The sequence below is a fragment of the Drosophila yakuba genome, chromosome 3R (genome assembly GCF_016746365.2).
Source record: "Drosophila yakuba strain Tai18E2 chromosome 3R, Prin_Dyak_Tai18E2_2.1, whole genome shotgun sequence".
Classification (NCBI taxonomy): Eukaryota; Metazoa; Arthropoda; class Insecta; order Diptera; family Drosophilidae; genus Drosophila; species Drosophila yakuba.
This window is the reverse complement of record NC_052530.2, coordinates 10,651,312-10,670,842: the sequence shown is the minus strand read 5'-3', so window position 1 is coordinate 10,670,842 and position 19,531 is coordinate 10,651,312. Positions and strand designations below refer to the sequence as shown.

Here is a 19,531-nt window from a genome sequence, read left to right as displayed (position 1 = left end):
GGCTTTTCGTATCCTGTGATTTATTCCCAATAAGTTTTCTTTTTGATACGTCATCACTTTAGATCAATTCATATATTAATGGTTTTATTTTATTTATAAACAAAGTAAATGGGCTTTCTAGCGGGTTCAGTGTTTTGTTTACTAATTGTATTGCTTGGTATATTTTTGGATGGCCGTTGGTAAAGTTCGCCTGTCACATTTAAACACTAACGCGGTCACACTTAAAAAAAGCCTTGCGACCGGCAGCTCCATCCAAATAACAATTAAACAAAGCTTTAAAATGCATCACAATTAACGACTATAATTCCGGAAGTGAGCTAGCCTGCCAATTGCACATGATCGGCTCACGGTGCACATAATATCAAGCGAATCCGAGGGCTGGGCCACGTGAAAATTCAATGCCAAAGAAGTTGTGTGTGTCCTAGTTGTTGTGGCTGTTGTTTCTTGTGCCTTTCGGGAAGCGAAACACGCAGTTTGTGATTTTAATTAAGCAATGGGTCAGTCGGCTGGTAAAATTGGTAAGTAATCAAGGCTTTAGTTTACTTTGGATGTGTCGTAAAGAGGAGTTTGCTTGCTCGTCATCTAAGAATATATAAGCCTAATTATCATAAGTTAGTAAACTTTCTATTTTAAATGGAATCTTTAGGTTGTAATAAAGTGCATGACAGTTATAAGCTTCGCTTGAATGTGAATTAAAAAACTATGGGCATTCCAATAGGTTTGTGACCTTCCCACCACCCACACACTCACATGTTGGCAAACAGCTGATTCCCCTTAGCGATGACATCCGCTGGCTGCGCGTTCGTGCCGATAGTTTTGTTGCTTGATTTTAAATTTGCAGGTGTGAAACCTGCCTTTAATTATTATTTACCATTGTTTGAATTTAAAAAAAGTCTATAGCTTTTGTTTCTGTTCAGGACTTTGTTCAACCTTGTACCTGTGGGGTTTCAAATCTTCCCAAAAGAATTCGGAGATTTTAAAATATTCTTAAATTGTTTCTTTAAAAACAGTTATCAAAACTCATGTAACTCGATCATATCACATTCGATTCACAAGAATCTAGAATAACCACATATCCAATATCTCGAAACATTAAAAACTGGATATCTAGGTTATTACAAGTCAATCAAGTGGAGAAAATAAATTATACTTCATAACCAGGAATGTTCTACAAAAACCAACCCCAAAAACTGGGCTTAAAAGCAAAAGTTATATATCCCAATTATATTTTCCCATGCATGTCCTGCATTACAATCAACAAATATTCCCAACCCGCCTATAAGGATATCAAACTAGTAAGCAGCTTAGGCTACCGAAAAGTCAACAATCTAAGGTGGTATAAATCTGGAAATAAAGATGCGCACAAATCCCGACATCAAATCAGCTCAGGAAAAGAACTCTGGTTGTGGGACGCGAAGCTTAGCGCAATGGACATCTCACCCTTACAGGTGTATTTGGCGGTATTTGGATGGCAGGACTGCACTTACCTGCTTCTGCTTACCACATCATCAGGGACTCCATCGAATCGTATCAGCTTCGATTAGACCCAAGATGCCCATGCAGCTGTGGATAATAAATTATAGAGTTTATGGCAATGATTTCTCACAAAACGGGCACAAGACGAAGGACGAAGGATGGAGGATGAAGGATCGCACAAAGGCGGAGGAGAGAATGAGTAAACCCCAATAGGCGCTGGGTTCAGGTAGGATAGCCGAGCTGTAACTCGCTGACCCTGAGACAAAAAACACATGCTGTGGGCTGAAAACCCGCCAGGACCTTCTCTCTCTATGACTTGCCAAATGTCCTGTTTGCATCCGAGATACCTTTTCGTATAAGGTATCTTCGAGGCGCAGATCTTGCGTTTTTCGTGGGACGAGGGAGGTTTTCCATTTTACAGGCGGGAAAAACTGCAATGTGAAAACCGTGAAAGCCGAAACCCCCTGAAAAGGCAAACATTTGGCCAACAGAATGTATATTTCACTAACGGATCGCAGTTTCCCCCGCATGTGTTGCATTGGCGGTTATTCCTCGCTGATGTTGATATTTGATTAGCGTACGCACATGAGGATGCGGAAATGGGAAGTGGATGTGAACATGGATGTGGAAGTGGAAGTTGAAGTTGCAGTTGCCAAATGCATGCCTCTAGTTCCCTTTTGTTAGATCTTGATCGGGGTTTCGGGATGAAGCCAACTGCTGTCGCAGGTATCCTCAAAGTATGGAGGAGTTCCTCTGAATAAGTCAGGTTTCTTGAGCAGAGTATCTAGACGGCAAGTTACCCTGTGCATTAGAACCTTCAAGGTCTTATCAGGTCACAGCTTTGTAAGGAACATGTTTAATGAAACCCTGTCTGCGAAGCAGGAATTGAATGCTATTAATCTACAATATTGACCAACGTTGCCAACGTGTAAATTTGTACCATATTCTCAAACTCTGTGATATATACAACCATCCAATCAACCATACCCTCGATCCTTGCAGACTGGGAATACCTCCTACTCCATTGCTCTGTTTCTCAAGTGCTTGCGCAATTCGATTTTGGGTTCTGTTCTCCCGAATTCCCTTTTGTATCCGCAGGATTAGTTCGGGTATTTATACATACGAGACTCGACAACTGCTCCTTGCACAGCTCCTTCATTTTCCTTGGCCTGTCTGAAGTCCTTTCGCTTTTATTTTCCTTCGAACAACGCTGCCTTTTCCCCATGACCCGTTTGCATATGTCGTTTTCTAATTAAACACTGGCATTTGCTACAGTTTTTACTTAATTATGTGTATATTGATCGGCTATCGGCGATCGATGCGAAGAGCCGGGGAATTCTCAGCTGTCTTTCCTTCGACAGCTGCCAATTTCTTGTATCTCTTCGTTTATTTACTTGCACTGCGTTTTTTCTTCATTAAATAAATCATACTATCAATGCTGATAACTACCAAATTACTTCCCCACACTTATCTTTGGCCCACTTGAGCTGTTTCCTCTATTTAAATTAGTTTTGGCACTCGATTTTTCTATAAGTATCGTTTAATTTCGATTTTGTTCAATTGAAAACTATTTTATTGCGCTCATAAATATATCTGTGAGTTCATTTATCTATAAACAGACTTCAGGGTGTCCAAGGTGAAGGTAGTAACTCCATCGTAATGGAGGTAGTTATGATAAGAAACCTATGGATATTATATGTACATATATGTATGTATGGAAATTTGTGTAACTCGTATATTTATTTTCGCCTTTTATTAGGCCATAAAAACAGGCTGTGATTTGCTTATCTTTCGAAGCGGAACTTAACATTTTTTGGAAGATTAATCACAAATGCCTTTTGCTGATATATTATTTTTTGAGCAAAGTTCCAGTAGATTGAGAGAAATTTCAAATTCTGAACCCCTTTCTCTTACTTGTTTCCCTTGAATCTGCTCACTTGCCGTGCAAAATGATCGTTTGGCATATTCATTAAACGCCTGCCTGGGTCAATTCTCCATAGACGAGGATTCCGAATAGCCGCAGGGATCTTGGGTTAAGGAACTGTCTGAAAGGTAAATCGCTGTGACATTCTCGAGACAATGGTCGAAAGAGGACAATTGTGAGGCCAGAGGGTAATGCGGGTCTAAGGAGAAACCAGCAAATCCCGTGAAGAAGACGAGCGAACATGAGCGATATTCGTATATTCTCAAGCCAGATGTTCGTGGGAGACCGAAGTGGAAAGAAATAAAAATTGCACTGTACCGGGGGACTTGTGGGGGCACATGTGCCAAATTCTAAATTTAGCCACAAAATACTTTAAGGGGAGCAAAAAACGAAAAACGAAAAAAAGCAGACTGCAGATATCTCCCCCATCAAGGCGACAAATGCAAATGGAAGAATTGAAGCAGCAGCTGTCTGCTGGCGAAATATGGATATATAAAAATAAATAATCGCACAAGAAGTTCGAACCGATCCGCAGAAGTAGAGCACATCCTTATCAGCCAAGGCAACTGGCGCACGTCTCTTTTTTTCGATTTCAACCTGGCACGTGGTCGGCTGGCTTCCTCTTTCTCCGCTTCGACAATCCCCTTCCACCCGTAAATGTATCCGTATCTTTTGCTATGAATTTCCACCTGGAATTGGCAAACAAACAGAACGGAGCGGAACTCAGGACAGGGGCTGCGCGGGGATACGCACTACAGTAGAGCAAACCCTTTTCAGATCCTTTTTCCAACTGCAACCGCAGATGGACACCTTTCGTTGGTGATCGTGATGGGTACAGTGGCTATCGATGGGCGAACAACTAGAATAAACCCTGAATATACTACGCATGATTTTTTAATGTAATCTTAAAAACAGACGGACTTACTTAATGTTGGAAATGATATTGTAAGGATATTTTTCGGATGTTTAAACTGCATCTGGCGTTTTTAATACCTTCACTTAACCAACGTTATTTCTATCCAATATTCACTGTATTCTTTGACAATTTTGGGGTTGTTCGTGTCCCAATGCGCTGCTCGATGTCCTGTTTCGACGGTTCCTGTTTCGCCAACATCACCATCTCCGACCTTTTTTGCATTTTCGCAAACTGAGCATTGAGCACTGAGCGAACAGGAGGGGGAAATCGGGTAAGCAGCAGCAGCAGCAGCAGCAGCAGATGTATTTCCAGGACGCGCGCCTGCTGCCAGGATGCTGAATATGCATTTCCACTTTAATATCAAAATTTAAATGCTTTCTGCCCCGTCTTGATCCCTTCCGATCTTAAAATTGCATCTGCTGTGAGGTCTGCCCGGTTCCGTCTGCCGATCCAGGACAAAAAGGACGAGGCTGAGGAGGCTGAGGAGGCTGAGGAGCGCTCGGCACAATTATCATCCTCCATCAATGGCAGCGTGGCATCCATAAAGAATAAAGGATGATCAGGATCAGACGCCAGACGGTGGTTATCCTGCTGACCACAAAAGCTAAAGCTTAACAAATGAGACCACAATGGCATGTGTCCCAGATCATAGCTACATTTTTTGGTTTCTGCATAAGCAAAATTTTACATAAACGGAAAATGAGTTACAAACTTTATTTCCCGTTTATTTTTATATATTCTCTATATACAAATGTATAGATCTGTTTAGATTGTTTTTAAGGATCTGTTGCTCAACATTTACTATCCAAAACCCATACATATCTTGCATACTATTCTGTATAAAATGTAATGTAAGAAATAGTTATTTTCCCTGTTGCACCTTCAAATTATATAAAACATTCTATTGCTGCAAATGAGGACAAGAAATACACTATTATTTTCAAGAAAAATAAAAGCTATAGAAAGTGTGTTTAAGAACAGTCCCATGGGTCCAAGAAACTATGTACATACGTGTGAAATTTGACCCGCAAAGTTCACGATCAAAAGCATTAGGGCAATTGAAATAGCTTGCCAGTTATATGAGCCAGACCTTGTAAACCCTGCGAAAAAGAAAGAATTGCTTTGAACCTGGCTGAACTATCACACACACACTAGCGGACTGTCACACACACACACACTAAGGTGCGCAGAATAACTGTTAGTGGAGACCAGAGCATTATGGCCAAGATCCCAAATGCAGGCCTAGAGCAACAACAACAAAAAGCAGGAGAAGCAACAGCAGGAGCGGGAGAAGATGTGGAGGAATCCCCGATCAAGGTGCAGAGTTAGAGGCATAAAGGTAAATTATAAGGGAGGCTCAATACACGCGAATGGCAGGCACAAAGCGAAACCATAGTAAATAAGAAACAGCTGCCAGAGAGCGCAAGAGAGAGAGGTGGCGTCTCGAATTATGCTCTCATGCGCTCTCATTTTCGCTCTCTCGCGCTGGTGCGAAGCTATAAAAGGCCGCACAACCTTTTATTTGTTGAAAAAAAACTCAGCGAAAGGTTGTCGTCGTCGTCGGTCTCCGTGTTTCGTTCGTTTCGTTCCGTTTGTTCCCGTTGCGCGCAGACAAACAACCAACCAAATTCAAAATGTTTTAACGGAAAACATTCAAATTCGAAGAAGAACTCTATCGCTAAATTTAATGCCAAATAAAATACGCAAGCAGCTTGTGGATTTTCATTAGCATTACGCGTGTTCGTTTAGTTTGTTCGTTTGTTCTAATTTAAATAAGAAAGAAAATAATCCACTACCATGGGTCTATCGGATATACCAGCCAACTACATGCAGAGCAGCCATCCGCACCTCAATCTGCATCCGCAGCAGCAGCACCACCAGAACCAGCAGCACTTGCAGCATCTGCAACAGATGCAGCAGCTGCACAACGCCATGCCCACTCCCGCCCAGCAGGCCGCCCAGGTCCTGGCCATGGAGTCCAACGAGCTGCTCATGAGCACCAAGGACAAGCTCTCCAGCAAGAAGAAGATGCACTTGCTCAAGAAGATCAAGAAGCGCTTTGGATTGGGTTAGTAGTCGCATTAGTACCAGGCTAAGAATCGGGCTAAGGATAACGTGTTACGTTTGGATACATATAAAAAAGAATCTGCAGTTCTCTTCTAAGGGTTTTTTCTATATATACAATTCTCGGAATACCCAGGAAATGTTTTCAATATCAGAATTATGGTACTTTTCAATGTTAAAAAACTTCCTGCGTGTTATCTAACCATTAAAGTCTTGAAGCAAATGTAATTACCCCGTGCGAAAATGCCTTAAATACATAATTCATTGATCTGGGGCTCTGCTTTTATCCCCAGCGATTCCCACATAATATTAGCATGTGGTCTGACCTATCGCCCATTCATTCATTCGGTTAATTAAAGCGGCAAGATAAATAAGCGAGAAACACAGCCAGCCGCAAACATTTATGCATACATTAGCATTTTGCGTCTCAAGAACAATAACAAATGAAATTAAAGATAAGAGCAAAAAGCGAAAAAGTATGAGTTAGTTTAAAACAAAAAGCTAATGACTAAAATGCTTGCCAGAGCACGCCCAGTTTGCTATTATAATAGTAATTGTTTTTTCTGACTAAATAGACACAGTAGAAGAAGCCGAAATAAACTTAAATGTGAAATTCTCTCAAGGCTTCTTCGGCAGAATTTAACCTCGACACTCCGACTTTTTCGCCGGAAATGTCAGTTCTCGAAAACTGCATTTTTCAATCGCACCCAAGTAACCGCAAATTGATCGAGAAGTTCAGATCTGGGGGAGATCTCGAGTTGAAGAAAAATACCACCGAAAGCAATTTTCCCAAGGAGCGATTATGTTTATCATAACGATTATCTGGGCTGGGGAATTTCGTTGCTTTGTTTTTGTTATGGTTGCAAGCAGCTGAGCTAAAGAAAAAAAGAAGAAGTAAAAACAACAAATCACCTTTTTTTGGCTTTGGCTCAATTGCATTCTCGGCTTCAATGCTCTCTTTTGGCCAAAACAGGCGAAGCAAAAGCAAAGCAAAGCCAGTGACGCATAGGCTAAGCCTCTACCCCATTCTTGTTGTTGTTTTAACTGGCGTCCTACGAACAGTTGTGGTCGCAAAACTAGAAACTGAAATTTAACGAACACTATAAATTGATATAAAAAAGTTTAGAGTTAGTCCTTTGGCACTAAAATGCTCGTACTAGTGAGAATTGGCTATGCTGTATCCACTGTATTTTCGAGGTTCTATATTTTCCACCACCACTGTTTTTGCATCTGCCTCATTCAGCATTGCTTTCTGTTGTTGCTGCTGTTGCTTTACGGGGAATTGTACGCGAAGCGCCGTTGCCGCCATCGGCAAAAGCAAAAGCAAAAACAAAGGTAGCAACAACAGCACAGCAAACGATCCGCGGCAGGAGAAGAAGAAGAAGAGCGAGCTTGGGCTAGCGGGATGGGAAGAGGAAGTGAAAGAGGCGTGGCTTTGAAGCTTGAGTGTCTTTTCTTCAGCTGAGCGTTTAAGCCCGCAATGGTTTATGTTTTATGTTTCATGTTTCTTATGCGGCGGCTTCTCCAATCCGTTTGATTTGAACGTGCGTTGCCTATCGGTAATCAATGAAATTACTTTGTTGTTGTTTTGGTCGGCGTCAGCTGCTTTTGCTTTTTTGTACCTGCATTTTCTATTACATTTCGTAGCTTGTTTGTTGTTGCTGTGTGTGTGTTGTTGGCATGCCACGTTTGCTTTGGCTAAAAAGTTTATCTGCTCTTGGCTTTTACTCACATAGCTTCTCACGGTTTACTTTTCGAAATGGTTTGTTTGGCCGTGCGTGTGCTTGCAATTGAGCGCTGCCAACTCGTCTTTGAGCCCCCGATTATGGGACACACAAATACAAATTGTCGCCCGACCTTCGATTGTTGGCCAAAAGTAAATAGTCAATCGTTAGTGGCGGTACACACCCCCGCAGGGAGTTGGTATATATGCAAACATACACAAGTACAATGGTGGTCAAAATATACATACATATGTACATATATAAACTTCTGTTTAAAAGCTATTCCCAAAAAACCAAAAAATAATTCATGGTTCAACCTATTTGCAGTTAATAATCTGTAAATTTAATGCTTAAAAGACTTTGCATACTTTAATGTGAGCGTTAGTTGTTGATTTCGCAGCAAGTACTTTTCTGTTGGTCATAGTTGTATGCCAAGCATTCTCGCTCCAGACATCTGTTGCTATATTTTCCCACTTTGAGGCATCCGCTTATACAAACCCCGTTAGTATTTTTTCAGTCATTTTTCTCCCCCTCATGAGGTCATCATCGTGATGCGTCACACATCCTATGGTCATTTTAAAGTTCGTTTATAATTGTGCAAGCTGATACAAGGCATTGCCATTTATAATTGATAATTTCGCGCTATTGATAACGAACAGAGCGAAATAGTGTTTATCTCTGCAAGTGCTGTTAAAAACTGATTGGCATTAGCTATAAATACCAGTTGTTAACGATTGGGGATATACACAACGATCTGCGCTGTACTTTTTTTCTAAAAAGCTATCTCGTGACCTATTTAGTGCCTCCCACATCTTTTGTTTATCAGTTATTGAACTAAGTTGGCAGCTTGAAGACGAGTACAGTGAACATCGGAGAGCGGAGACTTTTCGATTTATCACACATTAAGTTCATAACCTTTCCAATTCGCACATATTTAATTAGAAAGTGTGTAATTAAAAGCAATTGTGAATTATTTTACCTTAAAAATAAAAGTATATTTATAAATATAATCAGCGTATCGCCGTAGTTCGCCTCTCGACCCAAATGTGTAGTACAAAATTGTTAACATTTTGTCTGGGCCAAGAGATAACAACGCATACCACCCCATAGATAAAGATAAAACTAGATAGAAACGCTACGCCGCAGGGTGTTGCAACTGACGCAAGACAAAAGGTGGAGTTCAGGTAGCTACAGGTAAGACACACCGCTGCTATATATGTATGTACTATATAGTATAGCAAGCACATAGTATACCTGGCCCAGAAATCGGCTGCAATTAACTCACGCAAAGTGAGACGAAAAGATATCCAAAGGCATCTTTGGGTCAGTTTTGTAGGCCTCCTTTCGGGAGGGCGTGTTAGCCCAGACGGGTTAAGGCGGGCGGGCGAACTGCTGGTTGCTAGGCATAAATCACAGTCGGTTTCTACTCGACTCGAACACCTACGGGTCTTTAATCTATGCCTCAATGTCCAGCAGCAGCTGTTCGGCTATCCATCGCTGGAAACTTGGTCAGATCGGGTTTTTTGAAATTCGATTTTCGGCCTTAAGCGTTTGTGCTTCGTATTTCGGGCAGAACTCTAATGTAATTAATATGTACACCTATTTTGGGGAGGAACCAGAACTAGATTTGGTTCAGCTCTGCAGCTGCTCGGGGTATTTAATATGCTAAAATCTAAGAAATTTGCATGGTTTGGCTATAACACTAGGTTTTAATGAGGTAAACGGGTAACAATGCAACCAGTGGCACCAAAAACTATCGAATTCCGAGCCCAAAACACTTGAATGGTCTGTCTGCCATTGTAATAACAATAATAACGTTATAATGTAATAATGATGTGTTTCTGTGTTTCTATCAAAAGACGACTCTTCGAGTCCATTCCATGCCACTCGGCGCAACTTCAAGCTGTTATTGTGGGCTCCCCCTCAACGCTCGAGTGATTTAATTACACAAAGCGTTCGCGGACTGAGGAAAATCGGGATGGGGGGTGTCTTGTGCAGTCAAGTGCGAGGAAATGCAAGTTGTATAGGAGTAACTATCAACTTTTCTATATTGTACTCGTATCTACGTATATATGTATGTATTTATGTGGACCTCTTCACTGGCCCTTCGCAGTAATTGCAACGCTTCGATAAACAGCAAGCCTACAAAGCGCAACAAAACGTAGCGGAAGAAAGCCGGGCTTATCGTATCTGGCTCTCCAAAGTACAGTACTGCATTGAAACGCGGTATTAATTGCTTCCTTAACAATTAAGTTGCTTCAACTAAGAAGAGATCAAACTCTTATAAGTATTTCAAATTTCTTTCATACGATTTACTCGGCTGAAACCCTCAGCACCTCAGAGACAATGTTGTTTATTGTGTGTTTCATGTTCCGCTTGCTTCCTTATATCCACGCGTGTATATTTAGATCGGTTTTATGTCTGTTCGGAGCTGAAAAAGTTGCGTTCTTCTTGGCTGGGGCCTCTTGCATGCTTCAGCGCCCAAATAAAAAACCAAACCATAGATGTTTATATATATACACGCGGATCTATCGTGTGCATCGATAGAGAGGTGCTCCCATTCCACCGGGTTTCTAGCTGTAGGCTTGTAAAAATAAACATGTAAATTTGATTTGGCCACCCACCCTCCAGCGCTTTTCCGTCCCTGTCTGCATATATGTACTTTTCTATATCCCTCCCTTTTCGGTGGCTAATTATATTAGAAGGGGAGCTGCGCCTCATCCGGGTGTTTATAACTAATTTGTGTGTGCGTGGAAAGTCGGAAAATTTACGCCGAACGCGGAGAAAAGCCATCGGGAGTCATTGAACCCATTGAGAGAGGTGTGATGTAAGGTGGATGCCTCAAGGAGCTGCATTGTGCAAGTGCAAATGCAAGCATTTTGAACACCCATTTCATGTATAGTTAGATACCCGGTTATCTTTATGGTCCTGATTACTTTGAACTTCCGATGGGAATTTTTCTGATGCACTTTAATTGATTAGTCACTTTTTTCCATATTTTTGTCAATAGCTTCAATCGCGAGTCGTTACCTAAACAAAGTTATTGATTATTGCGCAGACATGAATGGTTGATATACTTGGAGTTTCTGCTGCTGGGACTTCTTTGATTTTTAGTTCACATGGCGTGCCGTATCAGATTTCGCTTAATCGCATGAAAAGTGCAATGTACTTGGGAAGAAGTAAAGCTGCTCAGACACAATAACAACTGGTTGCAGCAACTTGGCATAGTTTGACCTCTGGTTTCATCGCTGTCAACGCCGTCAACGCCGTCGCCGCCAGTCGGCCCCTTTTTCCGTTGTGTAATTATTTTTATTATATTTGCAGAGTCTATGTTGTGTCCATTGTTGCTAAGTTGCTTCTAGAGTTACATGCGCGGCCAGGAGGGGCCAAACCGGTGGGGAATCCACACCAGAAGAGAGAGTTTCCCGCTCCAGCAGCTCGCGATGAGTGGATCGCAGTGCAGTTTCCGCTGCACTGGTCAGCGGTTCGAGCAGAACGGAAGTGGTTTTCGCATCGTGGATCCACTCAATGGGGTTTTCTGTTTCAGTCGAACTTTACTAAGTACGCTTAGCTGCAAATCAAACTACAAACTGGAAAATTGATTGGCAATATCATTTGGAGAATGAATTGCTAGGAAACTTGTGGTTAAAAGGGAAAACTATATAAAGGCAAAATAGTTTTAAACAATGAAGATATTGTAAACAAAATTTCACTTGTTGTCTCGAAAACTTTCATATTGTCCCGCCCCACGCAAATTGTTTGTTTGTGAGCGATTAATTAACATTCATTAGGTTCATTTACGTACGTTTAAGACAAGAATTTAGCATTGCCTTTATTGCTGTGAGAATTGTTTTACAAGCCTTTCGATAGACACTTGTTCAGCTCCTAAGCTGCGACCAACGCTTGGCATTTCTGCCCACAGATCAAGCCTCTAACTAACTAACAAACGACCCACACGCTGTTTCCTCAACTAATTTCACCGATATGTCGAAAATGAAAATAAAAGACACACTATGCGGAGTGGCCAGATACGCTTATAAGTTATTTATCGGCGTGGGTCGATCCATTGACAAGCCCGTCGAAGTCAGAAAGCTTAGGTCCAACTCAATCCGACGCATTCACCCACTCGAACTGACTGATTGCGGCGCTGCAAAATGCCGATAATTTATGCCAAATGCCTGACCAATTGATACAATTTGTAAATGATCCATTGATCCACTCGGCATGCCAAGCCGGCATTTGCCCGAAAGCCCCGGCTTTTATGGGGCATTTCCGGTGCAATTAAGCGGCCTCGGGCGTGTTAATTGTCCGCACACGTCGTCTGACTCACGCACGTGGGCTGACAAGAACAGGAACGGCGCAGGGGGCGGGGCCGCACGTGACCTGTGACCTCAATCGGTGCAGACGGGGAAGGAGTTCAAGTGGGTGGTTGAGACAATGTTGCAATGCGCAATGGTTGGTTGTTTAGGTCATGCGTAAATGCTCCATACAGATATAATTTACAGACTCTAAGAAAATAGCTTGGAAATCAGTTTATACTGTAGTAAGCATATTAATATTTAAGCAATCCAATCGTTTCCCACAGCCTGAATGTTACCGAACTAATCAACATTGAAGTGATTTGTTAGAACCGATCGTTAAAATAAGCTGATGCTTAGCTTCACATTGGATCCCCTTGTAAGCCTTCATTCAGACATCAACGTAATCTGGCTTTAATGATGGCCAACTCGACTCACGAGTGCCAATCGAAATGTAATGATGTCTGCGCTCAATGGGATTTTGAATGTTTGGAGATCTTCATCAGATCGTTAAAATGATTTCGCCTAACGATGGCCGCACAATCGCAGATTTGGTTTCCTTTTTTGTTATTTTTGTTGGTCGTCGGAGCAGACTTTTGTTTTATGACACCTGCATGATTTTCACATTTTCCACCCGCTCGATCACCCAGCTGCAGCTTCTCCAGTTCGCCAAAGATTCGGGAAGATCCAAACGGCGAACGGCGAACTCAACTCCGCACTCTCTTCTCGCAATTACCGAGGCTTGTTACAGGTTTTCGATGTTCGGCAGCCGCAAATTTACTATATATCTCCTATATATACAAATTTGGAGTCGTGGGAATTGTCTCTACTGAGTTTGTGTTTGATTTTTGCCCAGTGCTCAGCTCAGCTCAGCTCAGCGTGGGAAATGTTTTGCTGTGCTCGCTGGTGGCGAATCCAAAGACGTCCCCCATCCGATCCGATCCAAGCCGCGCCGCACCGAACGGTAAATCAGGTTTTCCTTTTTGGAAACTACGAAAATTTGCCTGCAACTGCAACTGCAGCCGCCAGATCGTTTGCAGTCGATCGGATCGGATGCAGGGTCTTCGTTTTTCCCCATTCGGGCATCGGCGTTTGGGAACCTTTGGCTGCAGAGCGGCGAACTCCAAACGCATCCCATGACCACCACCGAAAGTTTGAACTTTTCATCTTTAGTTATTCTGTTATTACGCCAAATTATGTCGAAACTGGATGACTGCAGGGCCTGGGAAATGGATCATTCTTAGCTCCTCGTTGCTGATTTCTTCGCAAGTGCTATATTTATGTGTCCTTGTTAATACTAAAGAGTGGGCCCAGAAAGCCCTTCCGCAATACTCATTTAATGACTTCCTACTTTTAATGCGTACTGATTGCTTCCGATCCATTGCTTTCGCCCCAACAACAAGTCGATCGTTTATATATTTAATACAATTAGTTAGAGAGTATCATTAAAGCCTCGAGCGAAGACAATCGCTGCACTTAATTAATTGTGGCCTGGCTAATTGAAAGTATCAACGCGTCTATGAAGCACCGTTTCTGGGACTGGGACTTCAAGGAAAAAAGCGAGGCGCGTATTTCATTCATTCGCTCAATCGACGCTGCAATTCCATCCATTGACTGACGACTGTCTGGGCCGATAAAAAGTAGGCGTCGCCAGTTGGCCAGGCTAGTGAGACGACAACATCCTGCAGCTAATAGGCCCCAATCCAATACACGTATATGTGCGTAGTACGTGATTTCCTACTTCCTCGTCGCGGTCACTTCATAAATATGGATGGTTGGGTATTGCAGCGGTAGAAGTGGTAGTAGTGGTAGAAGTCTTCGTGGCCGGCTTTCTACTCCACCTTGCTTCTCCTCCAATCCGCATCTCCAAAGGCGGGCTCTTTCCTTCAGAATGGGAGCCACCGGAAGCTGGTGCTCCCTTTCCACTTCCTGCAGCGGAAGCACTTGAGGATTGAGGATTTTTTCGGGAAGCAGACAGTACTGATTTCGTGTGCAAGTCATTGGCCCTGGCTTAGGATTAAATTTCAACCCTAAAGACACTGCCAAACCAGGGGAATCTTGCAGATACCCAAGCATTTGTATCTTGTATCTGTCTTGCAGTGTTAATTTTTTTCATTTTTCGAAATTTGAACAGCTGCAGACCGTGGAACTGCAGCAACCCCTAAGCGATCGAAAACGTTGAAAACGTTGAAAACTACCCTCGATGAACGGGGACAGACGCTCTCCATAGGGGTTGTTTTACCTGTTCCAGTCGTACAGCTGCTTTCTTCTGACCTTCCTATTTCTTCCTCCGCACAATGGCTGCAAAAGGAATCGAGAAGAAGGGAAAAAGGGAAAAAGGACAGCTGCCACATGCCGCTCCAATGCAAACACATTGATCTTCAGTGCCACGCGCCGCATATCAACATGGTAATCACCATCAAGACATCAGCCTCATCTGCTTCAGGTCCTTCGCCATGGCTTTCTTATAAACTGGGTTTATATATATTTTCACTGCAACTGTTGGCATGCCGCCGGAATCGTCTGATGTTGGGCATTCCAGCGATCTGAGCAGAAACCTGTCGCCATCCTAAGACTCCTCGTCCTCAAGTAATTATTTATATGGCCATATGGATCGGTTATAGGTTTTTCTGCCCTGACACAGTCTCTTGTGGTAATTGTCAGCAGCTGCTGATATACGTGGATTTGCAAGGTGCAATAATTAAGCCAATTTCGGGAATATGCTTTAGGGATTCTCAAAGTATTCCTCTGCCATTGAAGTGCTGCCCTATATAATTGCAAAGAATTTGCCATGAGCCTGATAGCCAAGGCAAAAGTACACCAACTATTCCCCCAAACTATTACCAAAAAGAAAAATATATATCTGATACCTAGGAATAGTAAAACCGCTTGAAATTTGTAAGAAACTCCCTAACCTAACCTACACCAATATTTATATATTCCTGAAGTAATTCTTGCACTTCACACGTATGTGACTGGGATTTTCCAAGAAAATGGGCCAGCAGCTGACGATGACCATGGTAAATCCTTTTGAGTTCGCCTGTTGATTACGTTCTCCATGGCATTTTACCAATGCAACCGATCCCCCAAACTCAATGGTTCAATAGTCTTCCATCCAGTCACGTGCCCTGTGCTTGAAAACCAACTAAATTTGGGTCTTGGGTTGGGGGTTATTGACTCACCCAGGAAGATCGCTTTGGGCTTCTGCGTAATTCGATCGCTAGCACATGGTTGGATGTTCAGCTACCTGGAGACATCTCGCATCTTTTCGAAGATGCGTAATTTGATACGGGGAGCTGGCGTTGAGAAAAAGATTTTAAAACAATGTGGCAGAAGATGTAACTAATAGATAAATGGATTGTGGGAAGGCGGCATTTCGTGAATGCGAAAGTATCTTCAAGGTTTTAATATGGTTTGTGGGATAAAACTAACAGCTCAAATCTTATTTGTATTGCAAGAAATTCAAATGAAACATAATACTATATATACTTTACTTGTAAAATCCTAACTAACTCAACTTTCACCTATACCATTCCAGTTCGCCGCTCACCCTCCTCATGTCCTGGGCCAAACAACCTGCCTCCGCTACAATTCCACACCGTGCATGGCGACAACATCCGAATTTCAAGGGACGGAACCCTCGCCCGTCGCTTCGAGAGCTTCTGCAGGGCTATCACCTTTTCAGCCCGCCCCGTTCGCATCAACGAAAGGATCTGCGTGAAGTTTGCGGAGATCTCGAACAACTGGAACGGAGGAATTCGCTTTGGATTCACCAGCAACGATCCCGTGACGCTGGAGGGCACGCTGCCCAAGTACGCCTGTCCGGATCTGACCAACAGGCCTGGTTTCTGGGCCAAAGCTCTGCATGAGCAGTACTGCGAGAAGGACAACATACTTTACTACTATGTCAATGGAGCTGGCGATGTGATCTATGGTATAAACAACGAGGAGAAGGGTGTGATACTGTCCGGCATCGATACGAGGAGTCTGCTGTGGACGGTGATCGATATCTATGGCAACTGCACGGGCATTGAGTTTCTCGATTCTCGCATTTACATGTACCAGCAGCAACCAGCGGCGATGCCATTGACCACTGTGCCCGCCCAGCAACAGCAGATGGCACAGCCAACTTCCAACGCCTCCTCCGCACTGAATCCCCATCACCCGCATCAGCAGTCGAGGAGATCCCTGCCAGGACACACTGGCGCCATAGAGCACGACCTGGAGCGCCATGTGATGCCCTCGCTGCAGTCGCTTCACTTGACCGGAAACGGTGGAAGCGTGGCCAGCGTGGAGCAGGCTGCTATTGCTCATGATCTGGCCAATGGACTGCCTCCGCTGCGCTACAATGCCAATGGACGACTGATTCCAGTGCCCTTCCACAACACCAAGGGCCGGAATGTGCGACTCTCGCAGGATCGCTTTGTGGCTTCGCGCACGGAATCCGACTTCTGCCAGGGATATGTGTTCACTGCCCGACCCATTCGTATTGGTGAGAAGCTGATTGTGCAGGTCCTGAAAACGGAGCAGATGTACGTGGGTGCCTTAGCCTTGGGTCTGACCTCCTGCAATCCGGCCATGTTGCAGCCCAATGATTTGCCCAACGATTCGGATTTCCTGCTGGATCGCCCCGAATACTGGGTGGTCAGCAAGGATATTGCAGCTGCTCCTCAGCGCGGCGATGAGATTGCGTTCTTCGTGGCGCCCAACGGCGAAGTGAGCATCAGCAAGAACAACGGACCGGCTGTGGTGGTGATGCATGTCGACCAGTCCCTTCAGCTGTGGGCCTTCTTGGATGTCTACGGCTCGACACAGTCGCTGAGGATGTTCCGCCAGCAGTTGCCCAACATGGTTGCGTACCCGTCGCAGCCACAGGTGAATGTGAATGCCAGCAGCTCGTCCGCCTGCAACGCTGCCTCCACTTCGCGCATGCTGCCCATGACCGAGTCGATGAGCAGTCTGAATGCCGGAGCCACTGCCAAGCTGTTGCATCATCCCTCTCAGCTGAGCGTAGCCCAGAGTACGAGCACCTTGGCCTCAGCTGGTGGAGTCAACGGCAGCCGTATGATCAGCATGCCCTCCAACGGAGATATTCTCCAGATCCAGCCGAATGGTGGTGGCACCGTTCTGGTGGTCAATCTGCCACCTGCTAGCAGCTCGCACGACATAAACGGACAGCTGGCGGCCAGGCCAACGGCAACGGTAACCTCCAGCGGTGTTCTGGCCGGAGCCTGCTCCAGCGGCACCCTCATCAGCACCACCAGCAGCCAGTACATTGAGGTGAGTGTCTAAGCTTTGTGCATTACTCCTTAGAAATATACTAATGGCCATTTTTTTTCTGCAGCCAATTGCCAACAGCACAAATAATGCGGCCAACAAGTGGAAGGACAGCCTGAGCGACCAGCAGAGCACCGATTCGAGCGCCGAGTGCACCATCTGCTACGAGAATCCCATCGACTCAGTGCTGTACATGTGCGGACACATGTGCATGTGCTACGACTGCGCCATCGAGCAGTGGCGGGGAGTGGGCGGTGGCCAGTGCCCACTGTGCCGGGCGGTGATCCGGGACGTCATCCGCACCTACACCACGTAGAAAGGGCGTAGGCGTGAGAGTTTCCTAGCCAAGCAACATTTACTCGCAATCAAACCTACTAAAGCTACACATAATACCATACACACAAGTTGTTGCATTTCAAACGCAATCGAGCGCAAAGAATATTATATTGGAGAGATAGGCATTATTTTTGCAGACTAAAGATCAGATAGTTTACGCAGTTAGATTAGTGTACGAAACTAACACCTAATTTATCACGTATGTTTAATTTTTTTGTGATGTTATAAGTAAGTGCGCCTCAGAGCCAAAACTATGTATTGTTCAATCCAACAAAGAAATTTCTTCGTTTTTCAATTTTTTTCAAACCTTGATCCGCGCATTTGTGCGTTGCGTACTATAAAACCAAAGTATTGTATAGGAATTAATAGTATTTTGAATTTAAATTTGAATTGATTGAAAGTTGTTGCAAATTTACTTAGTTTTTCTCTATGTCTAAACTCCAAACGATGTGCAAAATTATCAAACACAAATTACGATTCTTTATTTGGCGAATAATCATTTTGGTGCTAAATGTTTTGAAAGGCAAAATAAAATTGTTAACGGATTTGAAAAGTTATGTTTAAGCTTGCAGCAACTACGAATGACCTTAATTTGACATGAAATCACAAGAAGCAATTATTGACTACTTTCCAGCAAGGAAATGGGAATCGACGCAACTCAAATAAGTTTGCAGCACAAAATAATGAACAAAGATTGATCAGAAGACACTTATGCACGTAAACCAAAATAGAAAACTGCAAGAGCGTGTTGAAAGCTAATGTTAGTCTAGACCTAAGTACTTAAGTTAATTTCTAGTCAACGAATTATGCTGAAGTTAAATCTAAACCGGACTTCATCCAACACAGACACCACAAAAGACGTATTAAGCACGCTAAGCAATTTTAATGAAGCCGCATTTTAAATTACATCTAAGTAGTGCACGTATTTTAAAGGAGATTTAAATATATTTAACTTTAAACATAGAACAAAAGACTTGTATGTTGTACCAACAGCTTGAGAGAAATATGGAAAATGGAATATGGAATGCCCATCTAAATAAACCATGCAGTTAGAAAATTGCCAATAATTAATTATCAATACCAAGCAGATTAAACATGAAGGACAAGCAAAGCGGATAAAACTTTACCTAAGATTGTATTAAAACTGAAAAAAAAATGTAATAAGCAAAGAACACAAAGAAATATGCGAAATGGAGCGCAAGCTTACTATTTTTGTTATAAGAATGCATCCGGATAGGAGTAAATGAAGACATGTTATTGCCACTATTAATAATTAACTTTTAATTTTTTAAAGAATCATAGTTCGTAAAATTACGATACTGCGCCTAGTTATGACTAAACATTTAAATGTATTTATGAAATTATATTTGATATATGTAAGAAAACGCAATGCTGTAATACCATTAAATACTGACAACAATATCAGAAACTATTATGGTTTTCTTTATTATTTGGGAAAAGTGTTTTTATAAGGGACGTTGATCATGAATAATATTTTACAAAGCTTATATTATAT

General features: G+C 43.0%; 1 protein-coding gene and 1 long non-coding RNA gene across 3 annotated transcripts; one reads left to right on the top strand and one right to left on the bottom strand.

The window, feature by feature from the left end:
* Positions 1–219: 219 nt before the first annotated feature.
* Positions 220–19,444, top strand: LOC6536310 (protein neuralized). 2 transcript variants are annotated; one of them, XM_002096858.4, is made up of 3 exons: positions 220–518; positions 15,941–17,682; positions 17,747–19,444. In XM_002096858.4, the coding sequence occupies exons 1-3, from the start codon at positions 494–496 to the stop codon at positions 17,993–17,995; spliced, it is 2,016 nt and encodes a 671-aa protein (XP_002096894.1). In that variant the 5' UTR covers positions 220–493; the 3' UTR covers positions 17,996–19,444. The 2 variants fall into 2 exon arrangements, with proteins under 2 accessions (XP_002096894.1, XP_015047657.1); XM_015192171.3 differs by lacking the exon at positions 220–518 and adding an exon at positions 5,844–6,384.
* On the bottom strand, positions 8,425–15,934 carry LOC120322029. Its single transcript, XR_005561785.2, has 2 exons — positions 15,585–15,934; positions 8,425–15,530 (listed from the first exon to the last, which is right to left on the bottom strand). It is a non-coding gene; the product is annotated as an uncharacterized LOC120322029 (long non-coding RNA).
* Positions 19,445–19,531: the final 87 nt, after the last annotated feature.